General features: G+C 35.1%; 1 protein-coding gene across 5 annotated transcripts in view; it reads left to right on the top strand.

Moving 5' to 3' along the window:
- Positions 1-27,903, top strand: part of COL24A1 (collagen type XXIV alpha 1 chain) — a 404,519-nt gene that overhangs the window by 34,505 nt on the left and 342,111 nt on the right. For all 5 annotated transcript variants that reach the window (XM_086717446.1, XM_025934829.2, XM_086717444.1 and 2 more), the window contains 2 exons: positions 626-679; positions 26,473-26,526. In XM_086717446.1, coding sequence (XP_086573572.1) covers positions 626-679; positions 26,473-26,526 — 108 coding nt within the window. The remainder of the gene's footprint in view (positions 1-625; positions 680-26,472; positions 26,527-27,903) is intronic.

Raw genomic sequence — 27,903 nt, 5'->3', positions numbered from 1 at the left:
ATGTTGACCGGAGTATCCATTTGCACTTCCTTGTTTTTAGGCTTCTTACTCTGCATAGCTTCTAGTAGTAGCACTATGCAGTATGGCTGGAGATAGGGGTGAAAAATAAAGGAGGTAAACACCTCAAGACAGTGTTTTGAATCAAAAGACAGAAACTGCAGTACCGCTCTAGTGTAGCTCTCCTTTCCAAGGCTGAACAATCCAACATCTCAGAAAAAATTAAAAAAGCTTTGTGGAAAAAAAAAAAGAGGTAACATTCATTTTAATTAAATTATGCTATGAAATATTTATACTGACTGTTATTTGTATCTAAAACAACTGTTTTTTTTTTTTTTCAACGTTTTTATTTATTTTTGGGACAGAGAGAGACAGAGCATGAACGGGGGAGGGGCAGAGAGAGAGGGAGACACAGAATCGGAAACAGGCTCCAGGCTCTGAGCCATCAGCCCAGAGCCTGACACGGGGCTCGAAGTCACGGACCGCGAGATCGTGACCTGGCTGAAGTCGGACTCTTAACCGACTGCGCCACCCAGGCGCCCCTAAAACAACTGTTTTATAGTCAGTTATAACTGACTGTTATTTGTATCTGTTCTAAGATCGATCTGACCTTTTTTACTATTTGCAGGGCATACCAGGGCCACATGGAAATCCTGGGTTACCTGGATTACCAGGTCCAAAGGTGAGTGATGACTAGTGAGTATCATGTTATTTTCCTGACATTATTAAAGAAGGTCTTTAACTCTTTTTAAAATTGAAACATAGTTGACATAAATATTATATTATCTTAAGTGTACAACATGATGAGTTGACACCTGTACACACAGCAAATGATCACCACAGTAAGTCCAGCCGCCATCTGTTACCATAAGTTACCAAAAGTATTTTTTCTTCTTATGATGAAAACTTTCATGATCTATTCTCCTGGAAACCTTCGAATATGCACTACAGTACCATTGACTGTGTCCCCATGCCACACATCACATCCCCATGACCTATTTATTTCACAGCTGGAAGTGTGTACCTCCCAACACCCTTTACTCATTTTGGACATTTGGCAACACCCCCTTCTACCTCACCACCACCACTCTGTTCTCTGAATCCATAAATTTTGTTTTGTTTCTTCACCTGTTTTGTTTTTTGGATTCCCTGTATAAGTGAGATCATATAATATTTGTATTTCTCTGTCTGACTTATTTCACTTAGCGTAATGCCCTCAAGGTCCATCCATGTTAACACAAATGGTAGTCTTCCATTTATTTTTATGGCTGAGTAGTATTCCATTGTGCGTGTGTGTGTGTGTGTGTGTGTGTGTGTGTGTGTGTGTGTGTGTTTATACCATATCTTCTTTATCCATTCATCCATTGTTAGACACTTAGGTTCTTTTCATATCTTGGCTATTATAAATAATGTTCCAATGAACATAGGGGTGCATTTATCTTTTTGAATTAGTGTTATTTTTTTTTCTGATGAAATGCCCAGAGGTAGAACTGTTGGATCATATGGTAGTTCTTTTTTTTAGGTGTTTTTTTTTTTAAATTTTTTGGAATTTATTTAGAAAGAGAGAGAAGGGGAGGGGCAAAGAAAGAGGAGACAGAGAATCCATCCCAAACAGGCTCTGTGCTGTTAGCACAGAGCCTGATCTGGGGCTTGAACTCACAAACCATGAGATCATGACCTGAGCCGAAACCAAGAGCTGGACTCAACCGACTGAGCCACCCAGGTGCCCTGATCATATGGTAGTTCTATTTTTACTTTTACTTTATATTATTACTATATTCCCTAAGCTGTATTTTTCATCTCCATAACTTATTTTTAATTTCTTTATGAAACTCCATGCTGTTTTCCATAATGCCTGCACCAGTTTACCTTCCTTCCAACAGTGCATGTGAGTTCCCATCTTCACATCTTCACGAACACTAGTTATTTCTTGTCTTTTTGATAACAGCCATTCCAACAGGTGTGAAGTGATAAGTCATTGTGGTCTTGATTTGTATTTCCCTGATGACTAGTGATGTTAAGCACTTTTTCATGTGCCTGTTGGTCATCTGTATATCTTTATTGGAAAAAAAAGTGCCTATTTAGATCCTATGTCCATTTTTTAATTGACTGTTTTGTTTCAATGTTCAGTTGTATGGGTGTTTTTTTCCCACTTTCTACCCCTCTTATTTTTTTAACTTAAATTTTAGTTAACATGTAGTGCGATATTGTTTTCTGGAGTAGAATTCAGGGATTCATCACTATATACAGCACCCAGTGGATATTACATCACCCATCTAGACCATCTCCCACCCATCTCCCTTCATCAATCCCCAGTTTGTTCTCTATCATTAAGAGTCTCTTGTGGTTTGTTTCCCTCTCTCCTCTTTTCCCCCCTTCCCATATGTTCATCTGTTTTGTTTCTTAAATTCCACATATGACTGAAATCTTATGGCATTTGTCTTTTTCTGATTGACTTATCTCACTTAAAATAATACATTCTAACTCCATCCATGTTGCAAATGGCAAGATTTCATTCATTTTGATCGCTGAGTAATATTCCATTATGTATGTATACCACATCTTCTTTATTCATCAGTTGATGGACAGTTGGACCCTCTCCATAGTTTGGCCATTGTGGATAAGGCTGCTACAAACATTGGGGTGCATGTACCCCTTTGAATCTGTATTTTTGTATCCTTTGGGTAGGTATCTAATAGTGAAAATGCTGGGTCACAGGGTAGTTCTAATTTTAGTTTTTTAAGGAACCTCTTCTCCAGAGTGGCTGTACCAGTTTGCATTCCCACCAACAGGGCAAGAGGGTTTCCCTTTCTCTACGTCCTTGTGAGTTTTTAAAATACATTTTGGATATTAACCTCTTATAGGATATAGAAATTGGAAATGTTTTCTCCAATTCAGTAAGTTGTCTTTTAATTTTTATGATGATTTACTTTGCTGAAGGTTTTCAATTTGATGTATTTCCACTTGTTTATTTTTGCTTTTGTTGCCTTCACTTTTGGAGTCAGATCTAAAAAAAATTGCCAAGAATAATGTCAAGGAACTTATTGCCTATATTTTCTACTAGGAGTTTTATGGTTTCAGGTCTTAAATTAAAATCTTTAATTCATTTTGAGTTTATTTTTGTGTATAGTATTAGAGAGTAGTCTAATGTCATTCTTTTGCATATGGCTGTCCACTTTTCCCAAGGCCATTTATTAAAGAGACTATCTTTTACCCATTGTATACTCTTGCCTCTTTTGTTATAAGTTAATTAACCATATGTGCATGGGTTTATTTCTTGGCTATTTATTCCATTCCATTGATCTATGTGACTTTTTTTATGTCAATACCATATTGTTTTCATTATCATACTTTTTAAATATAGTTTGAAATCAGGGAGCATGATACCTTCAGCTTGGTTGTTCTTATCAAGATTGTTTTGGCTATTCATGGTCTTTTGAGGTCCCATACAAATTTTAGGATTATTCGTTCTATTTATGTGAATGCGTCATTGGAATTTTGATAGGGATTGCATTGAGTCTATAGATTGCTTTGGATATGGACATTTTATTTACTTACTTACTTACTTACTTACTTATTTATTTATTTATTTATATATGTGTGCTTATTTATTTTGAAAGAGAAGGAGAGAAGGAAGGAAAGCAGGCAAGAAGTAGAGAGAGTAAGAGAAAGAGAATCCCAAGCAAGCTGCCCACTGTCAGCACAGAGTCCAACACAGGGCTTGATCTCACAAACTGTGAGATCATAACCTGAGCCAACATCAAGAGTCAGGTGCATAACTGACTGAGCCACCCAGGTGCCCCTATGGGCATTTTAATATTAATGTTAATAATATGAATTATTTCACTCCATTTGTACAGAATATATTACATTATTTGTTCTTCAATTTCTTTTGTTAATATCTTACAGTTTTCAGCATACAGTTCTCTCACCTCCTTGGTTAAATTTATTCCTAGATATTTTATTCCTTTTGATGTAATTATACATGGGATTGCTTTTTAAATTTCTCTAATAGTTCTTTGTTAGTGTATAGAAATACAACAGATTTTTGTATATTGATTTTTACCCTGCATCTTTACTAAATTTATTAGTTCTGACAGTTTTCCAGTTGAGTCTTTCAGGTTTTCTATATATAATGTATTATCTTCAAATAATGATAGTTTTACTTCTTACCTTTCTTCTTTTTTTTATGTTTGTTTGTTTGTTTATTTATTTATTTATTTATTTATTTATTTATTTATTTTGAGAGAGAGAGAGAGAGAGAGAGAGAGAGAGAGAGCATGAGTAGGGAAGGGGCAGCCAGAGAGGCAGAGAGAGAATCCTACGCAGACTCTACACTGTCAGTGCAGAGCCCAATGCAGGGCTCAAATCCACAAACTGTGAGATCATGACCTGAGCCAAAATCAAGAGTTGGACACTCAACCCACTGATCCAACCTGGCTCCCCATTCCCTTTCTGTTTGGATGAATTTTATTTCTATTTCTTGCTTAATTGCCATGGCTAGAACTTCTAATACTATGTTGAGCTAAACGTAGTAGTAGTGGGCATCCTTGTCTTGTTCCTGATCTTAGAGGAAAGACTTTCAGCCTTTCACCCTTTAATATGATGTTAGCTTAGGTTTGTTATATATGGCTTTATTATGTTGAGGTACATTACCTCTATACCCACTTTGTTGAAAGTTATTATCATAAATGGATGTTGAAATTTGTCAAATGTTTTTCCTGTATCTACTGAGATGATCTTTGATTTTTAGCCTTCATTTTGTTAATGTGATATATCACATTGATTGATTGGCAGATGTTGAATCATCCTTGCATCCATGGAATAAATCCCACTTGATGATCCCTTTAATTTATTGTTGAATTTAGTTTGCTAGTATTTTGTTGAGGATTTTGCATCTATGTTCATCAGGGATATTTTTCTGTAGTTTTCTTTTTTTGTAGTATCCTTGTAAAATGCGTTAGGAAGCATTGTCTCCTCTTCGTTTTGGAAGAATTTGATAAGCATTGGTATTAACTCTTCTTTACATATTTGGTAATATTCACCAATGAATCTGTCTTGTCTTAGACTCTTGTTTGTTGGGAGGGTTTTGATTACTGCTTTAATCTTACTGGTAATCAACATATTCAAAAGTTTATTTCTTCATTATTCAGCCTTGGAAGATTGTATTTTTCTAGGAATTTATCCGTTTCTCTTTGGTTGGCCAATTTGCTCGTATATAATTGTTCATAGTAGTCTCTTATGATCCTTTGTATTTCTGTGATATCAGTTGTAAATCTTTTTAAAAAATTTTATTTGAGCCCTCTTTTTTCCCGAGTTAGTCTAGCTAAAGGTTTGTCAATTTTATTTATGTTTTCAAAGAGCCAGCTCTTAGTTCATTGATCTTTTTTTTTCTAGTTCCTTGAAATGTAAAGTTAGATAGTTTGAGATTTTTCTTGTTTCTTGAAGTAGGCCTGTATCACTATGCACTTTCCTCTTAGAACTGATTTTGCTGCATCCCATAGATTTTGGTAAGTTGTATTTGTATTTTAATGGCATTTTTAAATTTCTCCTTTGGTTTCTTCATTGACACATTGGTTATTCAGTAGCATGTTGTTTAATCTTCATATATTTGTGACTTTTCCATTTTCTTCTTCTTTTTTTTTTTAATTTTTTTTCAACGTTTTTATTTATTTTTGGGACAGAGAGAGACAGAGCATGAACGGGGGAGGGGCAGAGAGAGAGGGAGACACAGAATCGGAAACAGGCTCTAGGCTCCGAGCCATCAGCCCAGAGCCTGATGCGGGGCTCGAACTCCCGGACCGCGAGATCGTGACCTGGCTGAAGTCGGGCGCTTAACGGACTGCGCCACCCAGGCGCCCCTCCATTTTCTTCTTCTAATTGATTTTTAGTTTCATATCTTTGTGGTCAGAAAAGATGTTTCATATGATTTCAGTCTGAAACTTATTGAGACTTGATTAGTGACCTAATGTATGATTTATCCTCGAGAATGTTCTGTGTGCACTGAGAAGGATATATATTCTGCTGCTTTCGGATAGAATGTTTTGTATATATCTATTTAGTCCATCTGATCTAATGTGCCATTAAAGGCCAGTGATTCCATATTGGTTTTTTATCTGGATAATTTATCCATTGATGTAAATGGGGTATTAAAGTCTATTGTATTAATGTGAACTTCTTCCTTTAAATCTATTAGAATTTGTTTTTTATCTTTGGGTGCTCCTATGTTGGATGCATAAAAATTTACAAATGTTATATCCTCCTATTGGATTGACCCCTTTATCATTATGTAATATCTTTGTCTTTTACTATAGTCTTTGTTTTAGTCCATTTTGTCTGATGTAAGCATAGCTCCTCCAGCTTTCTTTTGGTTTCCATCTGCATGGAAATTTTTTTTTCCATCCCTTCACCTTCATTCTTTGTGTGTTTTTATATCTGAAGTGAGTCTCTTATAGGCAGCAAGCATATAGATGGTTCTTGTTTATATATCCATTCAGCTACTTTATGTCTTTTAATTAGAGTATTTAATCCACTTACATTTAAAGTAATTATTGATAGGTATGTACTTGTTGCCTATTGTTTTTTGACTGTTTTGTAGTTTCTCTCTGTTTCTTCTTCTCTTGCTCTATTCTGTGTTTTTATGACTTTATTTAGTATTGTGCCTATATTTCTTTCTTATTGTTTTTTGTATGTCTAGTATAGGATTTTGCTTTTTGGTTAACATGAGGCTCAAATATAACAAATATATATATACAAATATATATATATATACATATATATTTGTTATGTATATGTATGTTGTATATATAACATATATACATATATATATATTTGCTACATATGTTGTATACAACATATGTATATGTATATGTTGTATACAACATACATATACATATATATAACATACATACATATATGTATATATATATATATATATATATATATATATGTATATATAATGGCTTATTTTAAGTTGATTAGCAACTTAAATTTGGTCAAATTCTGAAAGTCTACATTTTTACTTCCTCCCACATTTTATTTATTTTTTTGAAGTCACATTTTACATTTCTTTATACTGTGTGTCCCTTAACTAAGTATTATGATTGTTTTTACTACTTTTGTCTTTTAACCTTCATAGCAGTTTTATAATAATCCTCTACCTTGCTGTAAACTTACTTAACTTTACCAGTGAGATTTTTACTTTCATATGTTTTTGTGCTATTAATTAATGCTCTTTCTTTTCAACTTAAAGAAGTACTTTTAACATTTCTTGTGAGGCCACTTTGGTAGTGATGAACTCCTTTAGCTTTTGCTTGTCTGGAAAACTCTTTATCTCTCCTTCAGTTCTGAATGATAATCTTACTAGTAGAGTATTCTTGGTTGGTTTTTTGCCTTTCAGCAGTTTGGATATATTGTGCCTCTTCCTTTTGGCCTGCAAAGCTTCTGCTGATAGTCTTAGGGGAGTTTCCTTGTAAATAACAAGCTGTATAAAGTCATCTTGTTCCTTGCACAAGAAATAATCTGTACATTCAAAAGGAAGTTACCTGAATTATGGCAAGAACAAGTTAAGGCAGTCGCAAGTTCAGAAAGGTTTAACTGAAATAGGAAATTCAACACACAATGGAATCTCTATACAAGCATATTTGGATTGATGTGCTTCATAAAAAATCGTTAGAACCTAGAGCTTCCTTATATAAGTTACATGTTTTGAAGCACACAAAGCATCTGGTAGAATACTTGTACGGGCTGACATTTAAGAAATATTATTTTTCTTTTCTTGAAGGAGCTACTTATAAGGCAACTAAGCAAATTAGAAATGTGACTTACTGAAAATACCAGACTTCTTATTTGGTAAATTAAACAAAAAGAGGGGCACCTGGGTGGCTCAGTCTGTTAAGTATCTGACTCTTGATTTCAGTACAGGTCATGATTTCAAGGTCACTTAGCATGGAGCCTGCTTAAGATTCTCTCTCCCTCTTTCTCTCTCCACCCCTCTCCAACTCATGTAGTCACGTTCTCTCTCTCTCTCTCTCTCTCTCTCTCTCTCTCTCTCTCTCTCTCTCTCTTTCTCTCTCAAGTAAAATAAAAAAGAATAAGAAAATACCTTAAGACAGTATGTAAATATATTCTATTTATAAGGCTAGGTTAACATTTATAAGAATAAAGCTGGGGGATGGGGCGCCTGGGTGGCGCAGTCGGTTAAGCGTCCGACTTCAGCCAGGTCACGATCTCGCGGTCTGTGAGTTCGAGCCCCGCGTCGGGCTCTGGGCTGATGGCTCAGAGCCTGGAGCCTGTTTCTGATTCTGTGTCTCCCTCTCTCTCTGCCCCTCCCCCGTTCATGCTCGGTCTCTCTCTGTCCCAAAAAAATAAATAAACGTTAAAAAAAAAAAAAAAAAAAGAATAAAGCTGGGGTGCCCAGGTGGCTCAGTCAGTTGAGGGTCGACTTCAGTTCAGGTCATGGTCTTGCAGTTCGTGAGTTTGAGCCCCGTGTCGGGCTCTGTGGTGACAGCTCAGAGCCTGGAGCCTGCTTCAGATTCTGTGTCTCCCTCTCTCTCTGCCCCATCCCCGTCTTGTACTCTGTCTCTCTCTCAAAAATAAATAAACATTAAAAAAATTATAAGAATAAAGCATATTTTGCTAAAATATTCTAGATTTATGCAAAAGTGAATCCAATTTATTTTCTGTTATGCTTTTACAATAAAATTAGTATTTATCATAAAGGACAAGAAATGTAAACTGATCTTGGTAGTTCTTATCTCTCTTCAGATGATATGAGTTCTCACGCATGTGCTGGTCCCTTCGTGATAGGCTCTTAGTTGTTTGAGAGCAGGGGCCAGAACTTACACATCTTTGCATTTGTGTCTATCCCAGTGCCCAGCATGTGTTGGGCACTCAATAAATGTTAAACTGAATCAAAAATCTGAGTTAACATTAGTACCAAGGCACTGGTATCATAAGGGAAAGAGCTTCTCATATCTGACAATTATTATGTGTGTGTCATGTCATTCAGTTTCATTTCAATTAATAGTACCATTCAGAGTAGGTTTTATTACCTTTTCCTTTGCCCAGAAGAAAACACACTTAGAGAGCTAAGTACTTAACCAAAGTAACACAATTTATAACTGGCAGAGTTGCATTCAGAACTGAATCTGTCTTACTCTCTTCCTAATACCAGGTTGTCCTTCAAAACAGGAGTTATAAAACACTACCTGAAGGAGGAAGGGTAGAGTGGGGTAACCTAATGGAATTTAAAGACTTTATGAATTCATTTAACAATAGTAATGAAACATGTCTATTCCAATGGTCCAGCTTATTCTGTGGATACTGATAATAACATATAAAGATAAATTGCACAAAGAGTGACACTGACCTCTGGTCCCTGAGACCTATGTTCTTAAATTGTTAATAGCCTAAGTGCCATACAAAATTTTAGTGGTTATATAGCAATTTTTTTTAAGCATTAGTGAGACTAGTATTATTTAAAATAAAGACAATTGATCTCATTAACTAAAATCATTAGCTGAAATCAGGGGACTAACATCAGAAATGATGTCATTCTAAAAAAAATATAAGAAAGTAAAGACCATTTCCTATTTACTGGAGAGAATGGCTTTTTTTTTCTTGTCAGCAAATGCCATCTGAGTTCACAGTTTACCATATTTATCTATTTAATGAACTTTATTTGCAGGGCGATGAATAGTTTTATTACTATTAATTAAACACAAGATTAATTATACAACAGATCTTTAAACATAAGTAATGAATACAGAGTCTATATGTTCAGCCTACCATATACTTATAATTCTAGTCCAGGCAGTCTTTCTGTGGTCAAGATATTTCCTTTCCCAGAAACACTTCTTAAAGGAAACTTAAAATCTTCCCATAAACGTTCGCAGTTTATCTTACTTTAATCAAGGTCAATAGTTCCTTCGAATTTAATCCAGTTATTGAGAAAGACAAATACCATATGATTTTACTCATATGTGGAATCTAAAAACAAAACAAAACAAAACAAAAAAATGAATAAACAAAGAAGAAGAATCAGACAAATAAATACAGAGAAAAACTAATGGTTGCCAAAGGGAAGGTGAGAGAGATGGGTAAAATGGGTGAAGGGGATTGGGAGATACAGAATTCCAGTTATGGAATGAATAAGTCACAGGAATAAAAGACCCAGCATAGGGAATATAGTCAATGATATCATAATATTGTATAGCGATAGGTGGTAGTTACACTTGTGGTAAACATAGCATGATGTATAAAGATGTTGAATCACTGTGCTGTACATCCAAAGCTAATGTAACATTATGTGTCAACTATACTCAGTTAAAAATGTTTTAAAATTAAATTAAATTTAAAAAAATCTTTGCCAGTAAAAAGAACTCCAAAAAACTCAAGTTTAATCGAGTAAATGAAACATCTAACCTTAATAAGCTACAACAGTGTCCTATTAGTAGTATTAAATTAAATGTTATTAATAATACTTAATATTGAATCACAAAGAATAATCGTAGTGTTATCTCTATTCCTGGTTTCGACCCTCTGTCCCTATGTCTTCTAAACAAGAAGTCCTATTTTATTTATATGTGAATAAATAAATGTATTGAATATAGATGCGGACCCATTCTGAGAATTTTTGTTAAACTGCATTGCTATGAAAAATTTTCAGTCCTGCATTTTGAAAATATAAAGCATGTTAAGATGCTAAAGACTGAGGTGCTTCTGTTATTCTGGTCAACATAGGGACCTTCTTAAAAGGACCAGACAAAATAGTACGGTCCTTTCTTTTGATTCCGTGCTTGTTATTTCAGTTAAAACATGACTTAAATATATTAAAAATGCCTCCTTCTGGGTATCAAAGACTATTAGGGTCATGTCAAAAGGATTCTGGAGCCAATTTGTAAGACTTCTACCAGCCAAAGAATGATGTGATTTGAACATCATTAAGGATAACTGCAGTGGTTTGAATCACATCAAGTATCTCTAAATCCTTGAGTGATAATGATGCTAAACGCAAGCAGACACACAAACCCTCACCGGTCACCTTTAGATGATGCTAAGGAATGACATCTCTGAAATTGTCACATCCTCTCATACAAACTGGATATTCAACTCTGAGTTAGTGTCAGACTCCACAGGTTTAAGGGCTCAGTCCCACAGGACTATCTATACTTGAGATGCCAGCCACAGAGGGCTTGTCCAGGCTATTCATGCTACTGTTTGGCTAACTACCAATTCAGTGTCTCCCACAATCCTGCACTCCCCCAGGTTTGATACTGGTTTAGAACAGCTCACAATTTCAGGAAAACAGGTTTCCCAGTTTGTTATAAAGAATTCAACTCAGGAATAGCTAAATGGAAGAGATGCATATAGGGCAAGGTATGGAAGGTGGGGGACTCGGAACTTCCATGCCCTGTCTGGGTGTGCCACCTTCCTGGCATATCACTGTGTTCACCAACTGGGAATCTCTTGGAATCTCTTTGTTCAAAAGTTTATGTAACTCAGACTCTGGCACCCCCTCCTCTCTCTTAAATTCCCACCCTCTAGCCACTTTTTTGCCTTTCTGGTGACTAGTCCCCATCCTGAAGCTATGGGCACCACCCTGAGTCACCTCATTAGCATAAACTCAGATGTGGTTAAAGAGGATTGTTATGAATAACAAAAGACACTTGTATGACTCAGGAAATTCCAAGGTTTTTAGGAACTGTGTGCCAGAAGCCAGGAACAAAGACCAAATATATATTTTTATTATACCACAATATCATTATTTTGAAAAAAGACAAATAAAAGAAAAATAAGGGGAAAGAATAAAAGTTTTCTTTAAAAAGCATCTTGCTTTTTTATCTTTTTTTTTTTTATAGAATTTAACATCAGGATAACTAAATAGTTGATGAAAGAAGGTAGTTTCTCTTCATAGAAAAAGCTAGGCAATGAGGAAAGCATGTTAGAATTTTAAATTACCATTTTTGTAATCCTGGTGAGGAAAGGCTTGAAAAACAACAAAAATAACGCAGGAAGTCCAAAGGCCTTGAGGCAGGAGGCTGTTTTGCAGTCTTTGAGGATAAGCTGAATAAGATAAATCCTGGAAGATAGATCAGAGAGAAAGCCAGAGCTAGATTATGTAGGACTGTGTAGGTAAGGATTTTGGTTGGATTTTATTCTGTGTTGGATATTTATTGGAAAGTTCTAGCTAGGTAAGTCATATCATCCAATTTATTTGTAGAAGGATAGTTCTGGCTGTCATGTGGAGAATAGATTGCAGGAGGGAAAAGGTGGAAATAGGGACACCAGTTTGAAGACCGCTTCACTGGTCTACCCAAGTCCATGTCATTGGTGATGATGGCAGGGAGTAGAGTGTAACAGTGGAGATGGTGTGAGGTGGTCAAAATGTAGGTATATTTTGCAGTACAGTCAACATGATTTGCCAATGGATTACATATGCGGCGTGAGAGAGAAGAGTCAAAGATAATCTTTGTCTTAACCAGTTGAACGCTGGTATCGTGGGAGCTACCACCTATTGGAATGAGAAGGAACGTGATGTCAGATTTTTGTTTGGTTGGTTTCTTTTGTTTTTGTCTGGGAAGAAATCAAGAATTCATTTCCATTAATATTTTCAAAGAAGTAACTTTTGGTCCCCCCCCCCATGGACTATTTAATATTTCTTTTTAGCTCTATTCTAATAGAAGCGTTTAGAGTTATAGATTTTTCTCTAAGGACTGATATAACTGCATCTCACAAAATTTGATATGTTGCATATTCATTATCATTCAAATTGAAATGTGTGCTTTCTTCTTTGACTCATGGGTCATTTAGAAGTATTTTGTTTTGGGGGTGCCTGGGTGGCTCAGTCAGTTACACATCCAACTCTTGATTTTGGCTCAGGTCATGATCTCGGTTCGTGAGATCAAGTCCCGCGTTGGGCTCTGCACTGAGAGATGGAGCCTGCTTGGGATTCTCTCTGTCCCTCTTTCTCTGCCCCTCCTCCTCTCTTTCTCTCTCTCTCAAAAATTAAAAAAACGTAAACATTAAAAAAAAGAAGTATGTTGTTTTGTTTAATGTCTAGTTATTGCTGTTGGTTTCTAGTTTAGTTGCATTGTGGTCAGAGAGCTCACAATGGAAGAGTTCAATATTTTAAAATGTATTTAGGTATTTTAAGGCCCAACAAGTGATCTATCTTGATGAATATTTTACATGTACTTTAAAAGATTTGTGTTTTTTGTTTGTTTGTCTGTTTATCAAGCTTCTACTTTTAATTCCAGTATGGTTAACAGTGTTATGTTAGTTTTAGGTGTACCATATACTGATTCAACTCCCTGCTCATCATGAAAAGTGTACTCTTCAATCCCCATCACCTATTTCACCCATTCCTCCCACTCACCTCCCACTGGTAACCATCAGTTTGTTCTCTATAATTAATATTCTGATTATTGCTTTGTTTCTCTCTTTTTTTTTGTTGCTCATTTGTTTTGATACTTAAATTCCACATATGAGTGAGATCATATGGTATTTGTCTTTCTCTGACTGACTTATTTTGCTTAGCATTATACTGTAGCTTTATCCATGTTTTTGCAAATGGCAAGATTTCATTCTTTTCATAACTGAATAATATTCCATTACACATATTACATATGTGCAAACACATACACACACCACATCTTCTTTATCCATTCATCTATTGATGGACACTTGGGCTGCTGGCTGTTGTAAATAATGTTGTAATAAACATTGGGATGCATGTATCCCTTTGAATTAGTATTTCTGTATTTTGGGTCTAAATACCTTGTAGTGTGATTACTAGATTGTAGAGTAGTTCTATTTTTAACATTCTGAGGAGGTACCATATTGTTTTCCAGAGTAGCTGCACCAGTTTGCATTCCCAGCAACAGTGCAAGAGGGTTCCTTTCTCTCCACATCCTTGCCAACGCTTGTTTCTTGTGTTTTTAATTTTAGCCATTCTGACAGATGTGAGGTAATATTAGTAGTTTTGGTTTGCATTTCCCTGATTATGAGTGATGTTGTGCATCTTTTCGTGTATCTGTTGGCCATTTGTATGTCCCTTTGGTGACATGTCTGTTCATGTCTTCTGCCCATTTTCTAATTGGATTATTTGGTTTTGGGGTGTTGAGTTTTATAAGTTCTTTATATATTTTGGATACTAACCCTTTATCAGATCCGTCATTTGCAAAGATCTTCTCCCATTCAGAAAGTTATTGTTTGGTTTTGTTGGTTGTTTCCTTCTTTGTGCAGAAGCTCTTTCTTTTGATGTAGTCTCAATAATGTATTTTTACTTTTGTTTCCCTTGCCTCAGGAAGCATATCTTGAAAAATATTGCTATGGCCAATGTCAGAGAAATTACCGTCTGTGCTATTTTTTAGGACTTTTATGGTTTCAGGCCTCACATTTAGGTCTTCAATCCATTTTGAATTTATTCTTGTGTATAGTGTAAGAAGATGGTCCATTTTCTTTCTTTTTCATGGTCCTTTCCTGTTTTCCCAACACCATTTGATGAAGAGACTACTATCTTTTTCCTATTGGATATTCTTTCCTGATCTGTTGAAGATTAATTGACCATATAATTGTGCTTTCATTTCTGGATTTTCTATTCTGTTCCATTGATCCATGTGTCTATTTTTGTGCCAGTACCATACTGTTTTGATTACTATTCCTTTGTAATATAACTTGAAGTCTGGAATTGTGATGCCTCCAGTTTTGTTTTGTTTTGTTTTGTTTTTTACAAGATTGCTTTGGCTATTTGGGGTCTTTTGTGGTTCCATACAAATTTTAGGATTGTTTGTTTTAGTTCTGTGAAAAACGCAGTTGGTATTTTGATAGGGATTACATTAAATCTGTAGATTGCTTTGGATAGTATAGACATTTTAACAATATTTGTTCTGTCAATCCATGAGCATGGGATGTCTTTCCATTTGTTTCTGTTGTCTTCAATTTCTTTCATGAATGTTTTAAAATATAAGTCTTTCATGTCTTTGGTTAACTTTATTCTTAGGCATCTTATTATTTTTGTTGCGATCATAAATGGGATTTATTTCTTTATTTATCTCTCTGCTGCTTCATTATTAGTGTATAGAAACACAACCGATTTCTGTATGTTAATTTTGTATTCTGCAACTTTACTAAATTACCAGTTCTGGTAGTTTTTTGGAGGGGTCTTTAGAGTTGTCTATGTATACTGTCATGTCATCTGTAAATAGTGCAGGTTTTATTTCTTCGTTATCAATTGATACCTTTTCATTCTTTTTGTTGTCTGATTGCTGTGGCTAAGACTTCCAATACTATGTTGAGTAAAAGTGGTGAGGGTGGACATCCTTGTCTTATTCTTGATCATAGAGAAAAGGTCTCAGTTTTTCCCCATTGAGTATGATGTTCACTGTGGGATTTTCATATAAGGCTGTTATTATGTTATGTTCCTTCTAAACCTAGTTTGTTGAGACTTTTTATCATGAATGGATGTCGTACTTTGTAATGTTTTTTCTGCATCTATTGAAATGATCAGATTCTTCTTTTCCTTTCTCTTGTTGATATGATGTATCATGTTGATTGATTTGCAGATATTGAACTACCCTTGTATCCCAGGAATAAATCCTACTTGATCGTGGTATTTTTTAAAAATATACTGTTGGATTTAGTTTGGTAACATTTTGTTGAGGATTTTTGCATCTATGTGCATCAGAGATATTGGCATGTAGTTCTTCCCTCCGTCCCACCTCTCTCTCTCTGTTGTTTTTTTTTTTGTTTTTTTTTTGTTTTTGTTTTTTTTTTTGTGATGCCTTTATCTGGTTTTGGTATCAAAGTCATGCTGGCCTCATAGAATGAATTTGGAAGTTTTCCTTACCCCGCCCCCCCCCCCCTTTTTTGGAAATAGTTTGAGAAGAATAAGTATTAACCCTTTAAATGTTTGGTAGAATATGCCTGTGTAGCCACCTGGTTCTGGACTGTAATTGGTGGGAGTTTTTTTATTACTTATTCAATTTCATTGCTGGTAATCAGTCTGTTCAAATTTTCTATTTCTTCCCACCTTGGGGAACTTTTGGTAAGTTATATATTTCTAGTAATCTATCCATTTCTTTTAGACTGTCCAATTTGTTGGCCTATAATTTTTCATAACATTGTAACATTCTCTTACAATTCTTTGTATTTCTGTGGTGTCTCTGTTATCTCTGCTCTTTCATTCATTTGTGTCCTCTCTCTCTCTCTCTCCTTTTTTTTTTTTTTTTTTTTTTGAGCTGGCAAGAGGTTTGTCAACTTTATTGATCTTATAAAGAATCAGCTCCTGGTTTCATTGATGTGTTCTATTGGTTTTTTTAGTTCCTATATCATTTATATCTGCTCTAATCTTTATTTCCTTCCTTCTGCTCATTTTGCATTTTGTTTGTTGTTCTCTTTCTAGCTCTATGAGATGTAAATTTAGGTTGTTTATTTGAGATTTTTCTTGTTTCTTGAGGTAGGTCTGTATTGCTATAAACTTCTGTCTTAAAACTTCTTTTGCTACATCCTCAGTATTTTTGGATCTGTATGTTTTCAATTCCATTTGTTTCCTTCTAAGTTTTTATTTCTTCTTTGATTTCTTGGTTGACCTATTCATTTTTCAGTAGCATGTTATTTAGTTTCCATATATTTTGCTTTTTCCATATTTTTTCTTATGGTTGATTTATAGTTTCATAACATTGTGGTCAGAAAAGATGTATAGGTATGTCTTTCTCTTTTTTTAATTTGTTGAGACTTGTTTTGTGATCTAATATGTGATCTATTCTGGAGAATGTTCCATGTGCACTTGAAAAGAATGTGTATGCTGATATTTTAGGGTGGAATGCTTTGAATATATCTGTTAAATCCATCTGATCCAGTGTGTTATTCAAAGTCACTCTTTCCTTATTGATTTTCTTTGGATGATTTGTCAGTTGATATAGGTGGGGTATTAGAATCCCCTACTGTTATTGTATTACTATTGATTAGTTCCTTTATGTTTATTATTAACTGTTTTATGTATTGGATGCTTCCATGTTGGGTGCATACATATTTACAGTTGTTATATCTCCCTGTTGTATTGTTCCCTTTATGTTTATATAGGTCCTTCTTTGTCTCTTGTTACAGTCTTTGTTTTAAAATCTATTTTGTCTTACATACGTATTGCTAATTCAGATTTCTTATGACATGTATTTACATGATAAATGTTTCTCCATACTCTCACTTTCAATCTGCTGGTGTCTAGGTCTGAAAGGAGTCTCCTGTAGGTAGTATATAGATGGGTCTTTTTTTTTATCCACTCTGTCACTCTGTGTCTTTTGATTGGAGCATTTAGTCCATTCCCATTTAAAGTAGTTATTGATAAGGACACCTGGGTGGTTCAGTTGGTTAAGCAACCCACTTCAGCTCAGGTCATGACCTCACAGCTTGTGAGTTTGAGCCCCGCATCGGGGGCTCTGTGCTGACAGCTCAGAGCCTACAGCCTGCTTCAGATTCTGTGTGTCCTGCTCTCTTTGTCCCTCCCCCACTAGTACTGTCTCTCTCTCCTCTCTCTCTCTCTTTCTTTCTCTCTCTCTCATAACATTAAACATTAAACATTAAAAAATTAAAATAAAATAAAGCAGTTATTGTTAGATTCATATTTATTGCCATTTTGTTACTTTTTTGGGGTTGTTTTTGTAGTTTTTGCTCTGATTCTTTTATCTGGCTCTCTTTCATGGTTTGCTCATTTTCTTTAGTGATGTACTTGCTTCCTTTCTATTTATTCTTTGCATATCTACTACTGGTTTTTGATTTGGGGTTACCATTAGGTTTGTATATAACATTTTATGCATATAACAGTCTCTATTAAGTTGATGGTTCAGTTTGAACCCATTCTTTACTCCTCTCCCCTTTTACATCCTTTAATTTTTGAATTCCTTTACTGATTTTTACAGATGTGCTTATTTTCGTATTCTCATTTATGGTCTTTCCTTTCCATCCAAAGAGTCCCCTTTAACATTTTTTAGGGTTGATTTAGTGGTCATGAACTCATTAGTTTTTCTTTGTCTAAGAAACTCTTTATCCCTCCTTCTAGTCTGAATGACAGCCTTGCTGTATAGAATTTTCTTAGCTGCAGATTTTTTTCTTTCAGTGCTTTCAATATATCATGCCACTCCATTCTGAGCTGAAGTTTAAAAGATTGTGTATTTTGTATTTTTGGTTGTAGTGTTCAATAAATGCCAATTAGGTTAAGGTGGTTGAGGATGGTGATCAAGTTTTCTCTGTCCTTACTGGGTTTTATTTTTTTTTTAATGTTTATTTTTTGAGAGAGAAAGAGAGACAGAATATGACCAGGGAAAGGGTAGAGAGAGAGGGAGACATAATCTGAAGCAGGTTCCAGGCTCTGAGCTGTCAGCACAGACCTGATGCAGGGCTTGAACTCATAAACCGTGAGATCATGACCTGAGCTAAAGTCGAATGCTTAACTGACTGAGCCACCCAGGCGCCCCTATCCTTTCTGGGTTTTAATATAGTTGTTCCATTCATTACTGAGAGAGGTGTGTTAAAATATCCAGCTATGATTTTGGATTTGTCTATTTCTCTGTTTAGTGTTTAGGAAGTATTTAGTCAGTGTTTGTTTCATTTATTTTGTAACTCTGTGTTCTGCCTACGTGTTTAAGGATTGTTGTATCTTTTTAATGAACTGATACTTTTTATCATTGTCAAATATCTCTTCTTATCTCCAGTAACACTCCTTTTCTTGAAGTCTAGTTTGTCTGATAGTAACAGAGCCACACCAGCTTTTTTATGCTTATTGTTTGCCTGGTATATATATTTCTTTTCCTTTGCCTATCTATATTTAAAATTCATCTCTTATAGACAATACATATTAGATCTTGTTTATCCAGTCTGATAATTTCTGATATTTAACTGGAATGTTAAGTCCATTTATATTTCTGTAATTACTGGTATGATTGGGTCACAGCCCACATTGTCATTTCTTTTCCATTTATCCCATGTGTTCTTTGTTCCTTATTCCTCCTTTACTGCCTTCTTTTGGGTTAATCACATATTCTTTAATATTCCATATAGTTTCTCTGATTGATTGATTGATTGATTGATTTTAGTGGTTGCTCTAGAGATTATAATATGAATCCTTAACTCATTCTAGTTTACTAGAATTAATATGGTAGCCATTTATGTAAAATATAAGACCCATATGACATCATGATTCAATTTACCCACTCTTCTTATCCTTTGTGTTTTGTTGTCATTTATTTTACATCTATATCATTATAAACCCCAAAGTACAATGTAGTAATTTTCATACTAAGTAATCAGTCTTTAAAGAAATTAAGAAAGGAAACAAAAAAGGGAGTCATTTATATTTCCTTATTTGTTTTCGTTTCCAGGGGTCTTCATTTCTTCCTGGAGATCTGAGTTTCTAGTTTGGTGTCACTTCCCTTTAGCTAGAAAAAGTTCCTTCACTATTTCTTGGAATGCAGTTCTGCTGGTGATGGATTCTCTTGGTTTTTATTTACTTGAAATTTATTTTATCTATGTTCTTTGGAAGATATTTTTGTGGAGTATAAAAATCTGTGTTGACAGTGTTTTTCTTCCAGCACTTTAAAGATGCTTGTGGTTCTTGTCTTGTGATCTGTACTGTTTCTGATGAGCAGTTAGTTGTAATTCCCCTCAGTGTAATGTATTATTTTTCAATGGCTACTTTTGAGATATTTCTCTGTCTAGATTTTAGCAGTTTGACTATGATGTTCATAGGGGTGGTTTTCTGTTAGATATTTCTTGTTTGGAGCTCACTGAATGTCTTGGATCGGTAAGGTTTAAATTTTTTTGTAATGAATCTGGGTTATTTGGGGCCATTATTTTTTTCTTTTTTTTTAATTTTTTCTATTTTTTATTACTTAAAAACAATTTTTTAATGTTTATTTTTGAGAGAGAGAGACAGAGAGTGAGTAGGGGAGGGGCAGAGAGAGAGGGAGACACAGAATCTGAAGCAGGCTCCATGCTCTGAGCTATTAGCACAGAGCCCGACACAGGGCTCAAGCTGAGGAACCATGAGATCATGACCTGAGCTGAAGTCGGGTGCTTAACCGACTAGCCACCCAGGTGCCCCTGGACATTATGTTTTCAAATAATCTTTCTGTCCCATTCTTTCTCTCCTTCTGGAACTCCATTTACATGTATGTTAAACTACCTAATGTTGTCCCACAGGTCACTAGAGCTTTGCTCCTTTTTGTCATTTTTTACTCTTTACTTCAGATTAGTTAACTTCTACAGATCTCTCCTCAAATTCACTAAACTTAATTTCTGCCTTCTCTAATATACTGTTAATTTCATCCAGACAGTTTTTCATTTCAGATACTGTATAATCAGTTCTAGGGTTCTATTGTTCCTTTTTGCATAGTTTTCACTTGTCTGCTGATATTTCTGTGTTCGGTAATTATGATGATCATTTACTTTATGTCTTTGAACATATTTATAATAATTGAAAATCCTTAACTACAAATTCCAATATCTGGGTCCTTCTGAGGTCTGTTTGTATTGACCACTTTTTTTCTTTAACTCAGGTCAGATTTTACTTCTCTTTGTATGTCTAGAAAAATTTGATTATATACTGGATGTTACAGATGATATGTTGAAGAACTTTAGATTCTGTTGTCTTCCTTTGAAATCCTTTGATGACTGTGATTTTTTTGTTTGTTTGTTCGTTTGTTCTGTAGGGAGTTAAATAACTGGCTAATAAACTTATACAGATTTGGTAAATTTTTTAAGGGACAGATTTGTTTCAGTTTTGTTTACAGTGTTAATGTCAGTTTTAATTCAAGGATATAGTATTTTCTTCTAAAGTATAGCCCTTCTTGAATTTCTTTTTTTTTTAAATGTTTTTAATTATTATTTATTTTTGAGAGAGAGAGAGAGAGATGGAGTGTGAGTGGGGGAGGGGCAGAGAGAGAGGGAGACACAGAATCTGAAGCAGGCTCCAGGCTCCGAGCTGTCAGCACAGAGCCGACACGGGGCTCAAACCCATGAACTGTGAGATCATGATCTGCGCTAAAGTCGGATGCTTAACTGACTGAGCCACCCAGGTACTCTTCCTGAATTTCAATGGAAAGGTGATTACCAAGGCATTTACCATGTCCCTTTAAAGCAATGTGGCTCAAACCCCAAACTATTTCTCCTGTGGTGGCCAGCAGCTGAAATTTATATTCCATTATAAATATTGCTTGTTGCTTTTTGGTGAACTCTTTGGAATCTGTCTCATGCAACCATATTCGGTATCAGCCAAGAACTGAAGAGAGTCTTTATCCAGATCTGGGGGGAAACTGTCTTCTTACTTTCTTCCTAGGATTTTTCTCCCTCAATTTACAGTTATTCAGGTAGTCTCACATTCTGTCCTCTGACACCATTAGCTAAAATGTCTATGGTTTTATGCTTGACTTCTAGCCATTCCATGAAGACTGGGGAGGGTCTTTAGAAGAAAAGCTGTATAAATGTATACTGTACCAGTTGTGGTTCTTCTTTTTAGAGTTGAATCTCCTCCAGTGTGCCCTGGTTTTTTATTGCTCTTCTGTGTATTCAAATAGTTTTATACATATATGTATACTTATATGTATAGATAAATATAGACAGAAGTGTCTAAGGACCAAGTCTTAGGGTACCCCAGAGTTTAGTATATTAGGAAGAAGAAGAGGGACTAGCAAAGGAGACTGGGAAAGAATGACCAATGTGGTAGGGTAGGGACAGCGGCCTGAATGGATTAAGTCCAGGAGAGAATGAAGTCTCTCCTCATGAACAGAGACAAGTTTCTAAGAGTTTTTCTCAAACAGCAAGTAGTGTAATGGAGCAGAGAAGGGAGATGCGGGTGCAAGGAAAGTTGTTTTTAAAATGGGAGAAATTACAGTGTGTTTACTTGGTGATGTCAATTGTCCTGGAAAAAAGTAAAAATTAAAATAATTCAGGGAGGAAAGTATCAATGATATACTGATGAGAGAGAATGGTGGGTTTGCTTATGAAGGCAGAGTATTTTGGAACAGATTTAGGTGAGGTAGTGGATTTGTTTGTGACAGGTTGTGAATGTTGAAAGCAAGATCACCCACTCAGAGTGAAGAGAGAGGGTATGAAACAAAATTATCTATGAAAATGGGAAAAGTGAATTGACTAAGGTAATTTATTAGACACACCAAAAAACAAAACAAATTAATGTAAAAAGTCATGAATTTAAAATAAAATTTGTCAGCATGATTGTTTCCTTTTAATCACATTCAACTGCTAGTGCATGGGACAGAGTAGATGGTGAGTTTAGATTTAAGAATTGCAAGCATCTGGGTGGCTCAGTCAGGCATTTGACTTCAGCTCTGGTCATGGTCTCATGGTTGGTGAGTTCAGTTTGTGAATTCAAGCTCACAGCACAGAGTCTGCTTCTGATCCTCTATCTCCCTCTCTCTCTGCCCTTCCCCTCCCTCTCAAAAATAAACATTAATTAAAATATTTAAAATAAATGTTACAAAAAAGAATTTCCAGGTAAGCTTGGTGTCATTTATGTATGTCAGACCTTGGTATTTAGGCTGCTTAAGGATTGAAAGTGAGGCCACATGGGGGATAAATTTTCACCACAGTGAAAATGTGGGATCACATATTAGCAGTTCCAGTAGGTCAAATAGTTGTTAAAGTTGTAGAGACTTAGAGAGTGACCTAAAAAGATAGGAAGTGTTGGTTAGAGAATGCAATGCTTAAAATTCAGATTATGAATCTTGTATAGTTATTACTAATGTTACAGTGAAGAATATTCAAGTGATGTTACCTCAAGATGATTTTACTTAGTATTTCTTTTATGGGACTCTCTCAATTTAGCTCATCCAGATTTGAATTTTTAATTCCAAATTCCTTTCATTTTTAAATTCTGCTGCTCCATCAATGATTCATTCAAGAATTGTGTTCTCTGCTTTTTAAGTTAGCAATAATTGTAAAATTGATTTCAATTATTGTCTTTAATCTTGTTATTTTTAATACTTACATTTTTATACTCTATAGAGAATTTGACCCTATATGACCCTATATTTTATAAGCTAATCTAGGTAGGTTTTATTATTATTGCTACTCCCATTTTACAGTGGAGGAATCTCAAGTTCAGAGAGATTAAATGATTTGTTCAGTCTTTTCACTCCAAAGCCCAGTGCTCTTTCCATTATATTGAATGGACTAATACCGTAAATCTAATCTAACATGTTAATGGATCTAGTAATTGGGGAGTGTCCCTCCCTAGAAAGAGGTCCCTCTGGAGATCCAATAATAGTCTAAAAGAGCTGCTCTGTTAATGAGGATTTTAGACTACACAGCAGAACAGTGGAATAGGTGGGACTTTGAGAATTCTTTGAGTAATAAAGTAATAAAGGATAGGCAACTTCCTTTTCCTCTTACACTCAAAAGAACACAGAGCTCCTTTAACAAAAGTCATGTAAGAGTAAGTACAAGTCAATATTGAAAGTCGAAGTCAATTATGATTAATTTATAAACATTTTTTAAAATTTTTTTTTTCAACGTTTATTTATTTTTGGGACAGAGAGACAGAGCATGAACGGGGGAGGGTCAGAGAGAGAGGGAGACACAGAATCGGAAACAGGCTCCAGGCTCTGAGCCATCAGCCCAGAGCCCGACGCGGGGCTCGAACTCCCGGACCGCGAGATCTTGACCTGGCTGAAGTCGGACGCTTAACCGACTGCGCCACCCAGGCGCCCCCTATAAACATTTTTAATAACAAAGAGGATTTGAAAAGCCATCAAGTATGACTAAAAGCATGTTGGGAGTCATGAAATTAATACAAAATGAGGGAGAAAGTAAGAGATTTTGGAGTATTCTTCAATACAGAGAAATATACCCTACTTCTTTGACATTTTAGGTAAAGTTGGCATGTTCAATAATCTCTACTCATTCATTTTATTCTAGGGAGGATCAACCCACAACTGGCCAGGTTAAGAGCATTTCCTTCATGTTGACTTGGAATTATGGTTGTAGAATAAGTTGATCAATTAACTCAAGCACATTTGTGGGAGAATAAAAGAGATTAGGTGTATATTTCTTTAAAGATATGTTGCCCAGATAATAAAGCTTATGAATAAGAGAAAGCTCTATCTTTATTTTTTTTTTTAATTTTTTTTTCAACGTTTTTTATTTATTTTTGGGACAGAGAGAGACAGAGCATGAACGGGGGAGGGGCAGAGAGAGAGGGAGACACAGAATCGGAAACAGGGTCCAGGCTCCGAGCCATCAGCCCATGGCCTGACGCGGGGCTCGAACTCACGGACCACGAGATCGTGACCTGGCTGAAGTCGGACGCTTAACCGACTGCGCCACCCAGGCGCCCCGAGAAAGCTCTATCTTTAAATATGATTTTTATTGATCAGTTGATTACTTTTATCCCATTTCTTAGATATTTCTTTTTTAATGAGGATGAAATGTTAAATTAGTTGACAGTATTAAGAAAGCAGATAGATAATATTAATTTCAGATAGAACCTAAAAATAAGAATTTTTAATGTGATATTTATAAGTAAAAACTTTAGCCACAAAGAACTTTATTATATTTAAAATTCTCAAGGGCCATCATTTCTTAACTTCTTTTAAAATTCTTTGTAAATATTGCCTCAAATCCGTTGGCTAGGTTTTTTAATAAAAGATAACAATTTATTAAAACAAGATTTTTATTTACTAGATAATGTGATATGAGAAAAAAATATTGACCTGGTTTGCCAGTACTTTTCTAAGCAATTTTAATCAATTCATTTAAACTTTCTGGACCTTCATTGTTTCTTTATCTATAAAATGTGTTTTAGTAGATAAGCTCTAATATCTCTTATAAATTCTAAGTATGTCACCTTTGTTGTTGCTGTTGTTGTCAATAGATTGAGTTCTTAAATTTTGAGATATCATATTACTAAAGCTGTTTCTTGCATCCCATAATTTTATAATCAGTGGTCTAACATTGTAGCCTTGGAGCACTTAGGTGGCTCAGTTGGTTAAGGGTCTGACTCTTGATTTCAGTTCAGGTCATGATCTTTCATTCGTGAGATCAAGCCCCACATTGGGCTCCATTCTGACAACACAGAGCCTACTTGGCTCTCTCTCTCTTTGTCCCTCCCCTGCTCCTAAGCTCTCCCTCCTTCAAAATAAATACGTAAACTTAAAAATAAATAAATAATACATACATACATACATACATACATACATACATACATACATAAATTGTAGACTTAGTGATAGAAGTGGTGATAGCTATGAAAGGGAAGAGGTGAACCTGGAAAACCACCTTTCCTTAAAAATTTTCTTTGACTTTAGAACATAGACCTTTTTGCCAGTGAAGATTTATTTCTAATTTGTAAAATGAAAAGACTTACTGGGGAACATGAAGGACTTTTCTTTTGGTCTTCCTTCTTCCATCAGTTTGAGTATTTGAAAGGTATGTGAAAGAAATGTGATTATGTGAGAGAAAACATGACTATTTCTCATAGAGTGAAAATAGCATTTAGAACTCTTTAGGAATGGAAATAATTACTAGTTGAGAATGGTCGTGAAATCAGAATTGGAATTATAAAGTCTCAATTGTGGCTCTTCATTTCATGAGATGGGTAGAAAAAGAGATACTTTGCCAGTATGCATAATAAGAAAGGTTACTTTAATATTGTGCAAACAAATTTGGCTGAGACCTAGTGTCATATTTCTCTTGAAATGTAAAACATGATTCCCAGAGTATGAAAAGAATTTATTTTTGTATCTATGTGGGGAATTAGAGCTATAGTTTTGTTTTTTTTTTCTTTATTACATAAGTAATGTATGTACACTGAAAAATTTTGGAAAGTGTTTAAACTTGGTATGATACCTTAAAATTAAAAGAATTATAAGCAGATTTCTTTTACTAAAAGTAACCAGTTTTCCAATGCTAACATAGGAATTATAACTGAATGTGTCACAAAAGTGGATAAGTTAATAAAGCCTGTCTGTGGGTCCCTTAAAGAAAGATCTTTCAATGCTAGTATAACTTTATTAGCTTTTAAAAATCATCTATGTCTGACAATCTCAGCACTTAAAAATGAGGCTCATAAAAATATACATTAAAAAAGTAAATAATCCATGCCCACCTCAATTTAAAATAATTTTATTTAGGGGCGCCTGGGTGGCGCAGTCGGTTAAGCGTCCGACTTCAGCCAGGTCACGATCTCACGATCTCGCGGTCCCTGAGTTCGAGCCCTGCGTCAGGCTCTGGGCTGATGGCTCAGAGCCTGGAGCCTGTTTCCGATTCTGTGTCTCCCTCTCTCTCTCTGACCCTCCCCCGTTCATGCTCTGTCTCTCTCTGTCCCAAAAATAAATAAACGTTGAAAAAAAAATAATTTTATTTAATATCATATATGTAACATCTGATGAAACATACAGCTGAAGAAGTGTGATATGCTATACATAATTTATGCTTCACCAAGTGTTTTATAATTGTTTTATCTAGGGCCCCAAAGGAGATCCAGGACTTTCCCCTGGTCAAGCTGTTCCTGGAAAAAAGGTAATTAGTTGCCCGTGGACTAAAATCATGGAGATATATTTCAGGCATTTAAAAAAATCATTTTTATCTTCTTTAAACATTTTTTAATGTTTATTTATTTATTTTGAGGGGTGGGAAGGACAGAGAGAGAAGGAGAGAGAATCCCCTTAACAGACCGAGCCATGCAAGCATTCCCAAAAATGTAGATTTTACTTGATATTAGACAGAGAAGAGAGAAAACTAGCAGATTTTAATGAAGGAAGAAATATTTAAAAAATAGATTATATCAGATTAATTTATCAGTTGAAATCCTAACATTAATTTTATTGAGTGTCTACTGTGATTACCATTTTGCTACCTTCCAGTTAGGGTAGGGTGGGGCGAAAAATTAGAGCAAGATATGGCCCTAATCTCAAAAACTTGCTGTTAAAAGGCATACACACAATAATACATAAATTACAATGCTATTTTGCACCTTTTTGAGAATAGTTCCATGTACTTTACCATTTTTAAGTACCACAGTAACTGCAAGAGAGGCAGTCATCATTACCTTGTTTTCCAGAATACAGAATTCATGGAAAGCCTGAGTGGCTGTCAGTTAAGTGTCTGACTCTTGGTTTTGGCTCAGGTCATGTTCTCATGGTTCCTGAGTTCAAGCCTCACATCAGCCTCCGCAGTAACCAGCACAGTGCAGAGCCTGCTTGGGATTCTCTCTCTCTCCCTTTCGCTCTGCCCTTCCCCTGCTCATTTTCTCTCTCTCTCTCTCTCTCTCTCTCTCTCTCTCTCTCTCTCTCTCTCTCTCTCTCTTTCCGATAAGTAAATAAACTTAAAAAAAAAAAAGGAAAACAGAATTCATTGAATTTAAATGTGTCATGAATAGTAAGTGGCGGAGTTAATGATATATTTGTCTGAATTGTAATCTAATATGCATTTCATTTTGTCATAATGCTGTCAAACACATATACATTGAAGTAAAAATAAATTAGTATTTTAAAGTAAAGATAGCAACAAAATCTTTATTAGGAGAAAGGTACTGTTTTCCAGTGAGGATGAATACAAATGGAGCCTTAGGAATACATCTGGGAAGCTTTGTTTAGACAAGCACTTGATGAATGTGATACAATTATGGGATGTTTTTGTTGTGTGGTGTACATTCACAAACTTTTAAAATCCCTGAATAATTTTGATGGTTCCTGTGTTGAAATCTGATCTTTTAACTGGCTTACAGATAACTTTGTAAACTTAAAAAAAAAAAAAAAACATACCATTTTAAGGAACTTTGCAGATGTTATACTGACAAGTAAATCCTCAAAAAAAAATTTAATCTAGAATTTTGAGAATTTCATTCCTGTGATGGAACTGAGTTCTCTGAATATAAATATTTTAGAAAAAGAATTG

The sequence above is a fragment of the Puma concolor genome, chromosome C1 (genome assembly GCF_028749965.1).
Source record: "Puma concolor isolate L17-30 chromosome C1, mPumCon1.1.hap2, whole genome shotgun sequence".
Lineage (NCBI taxonomy): Eukaryota > Metazoa > Chordata > Mammalia > Carnivora > Felidae > Puma > Puma concolor.
This window is presented reverse-complemented; position numbering and strand designations above follow the sequence as displayed.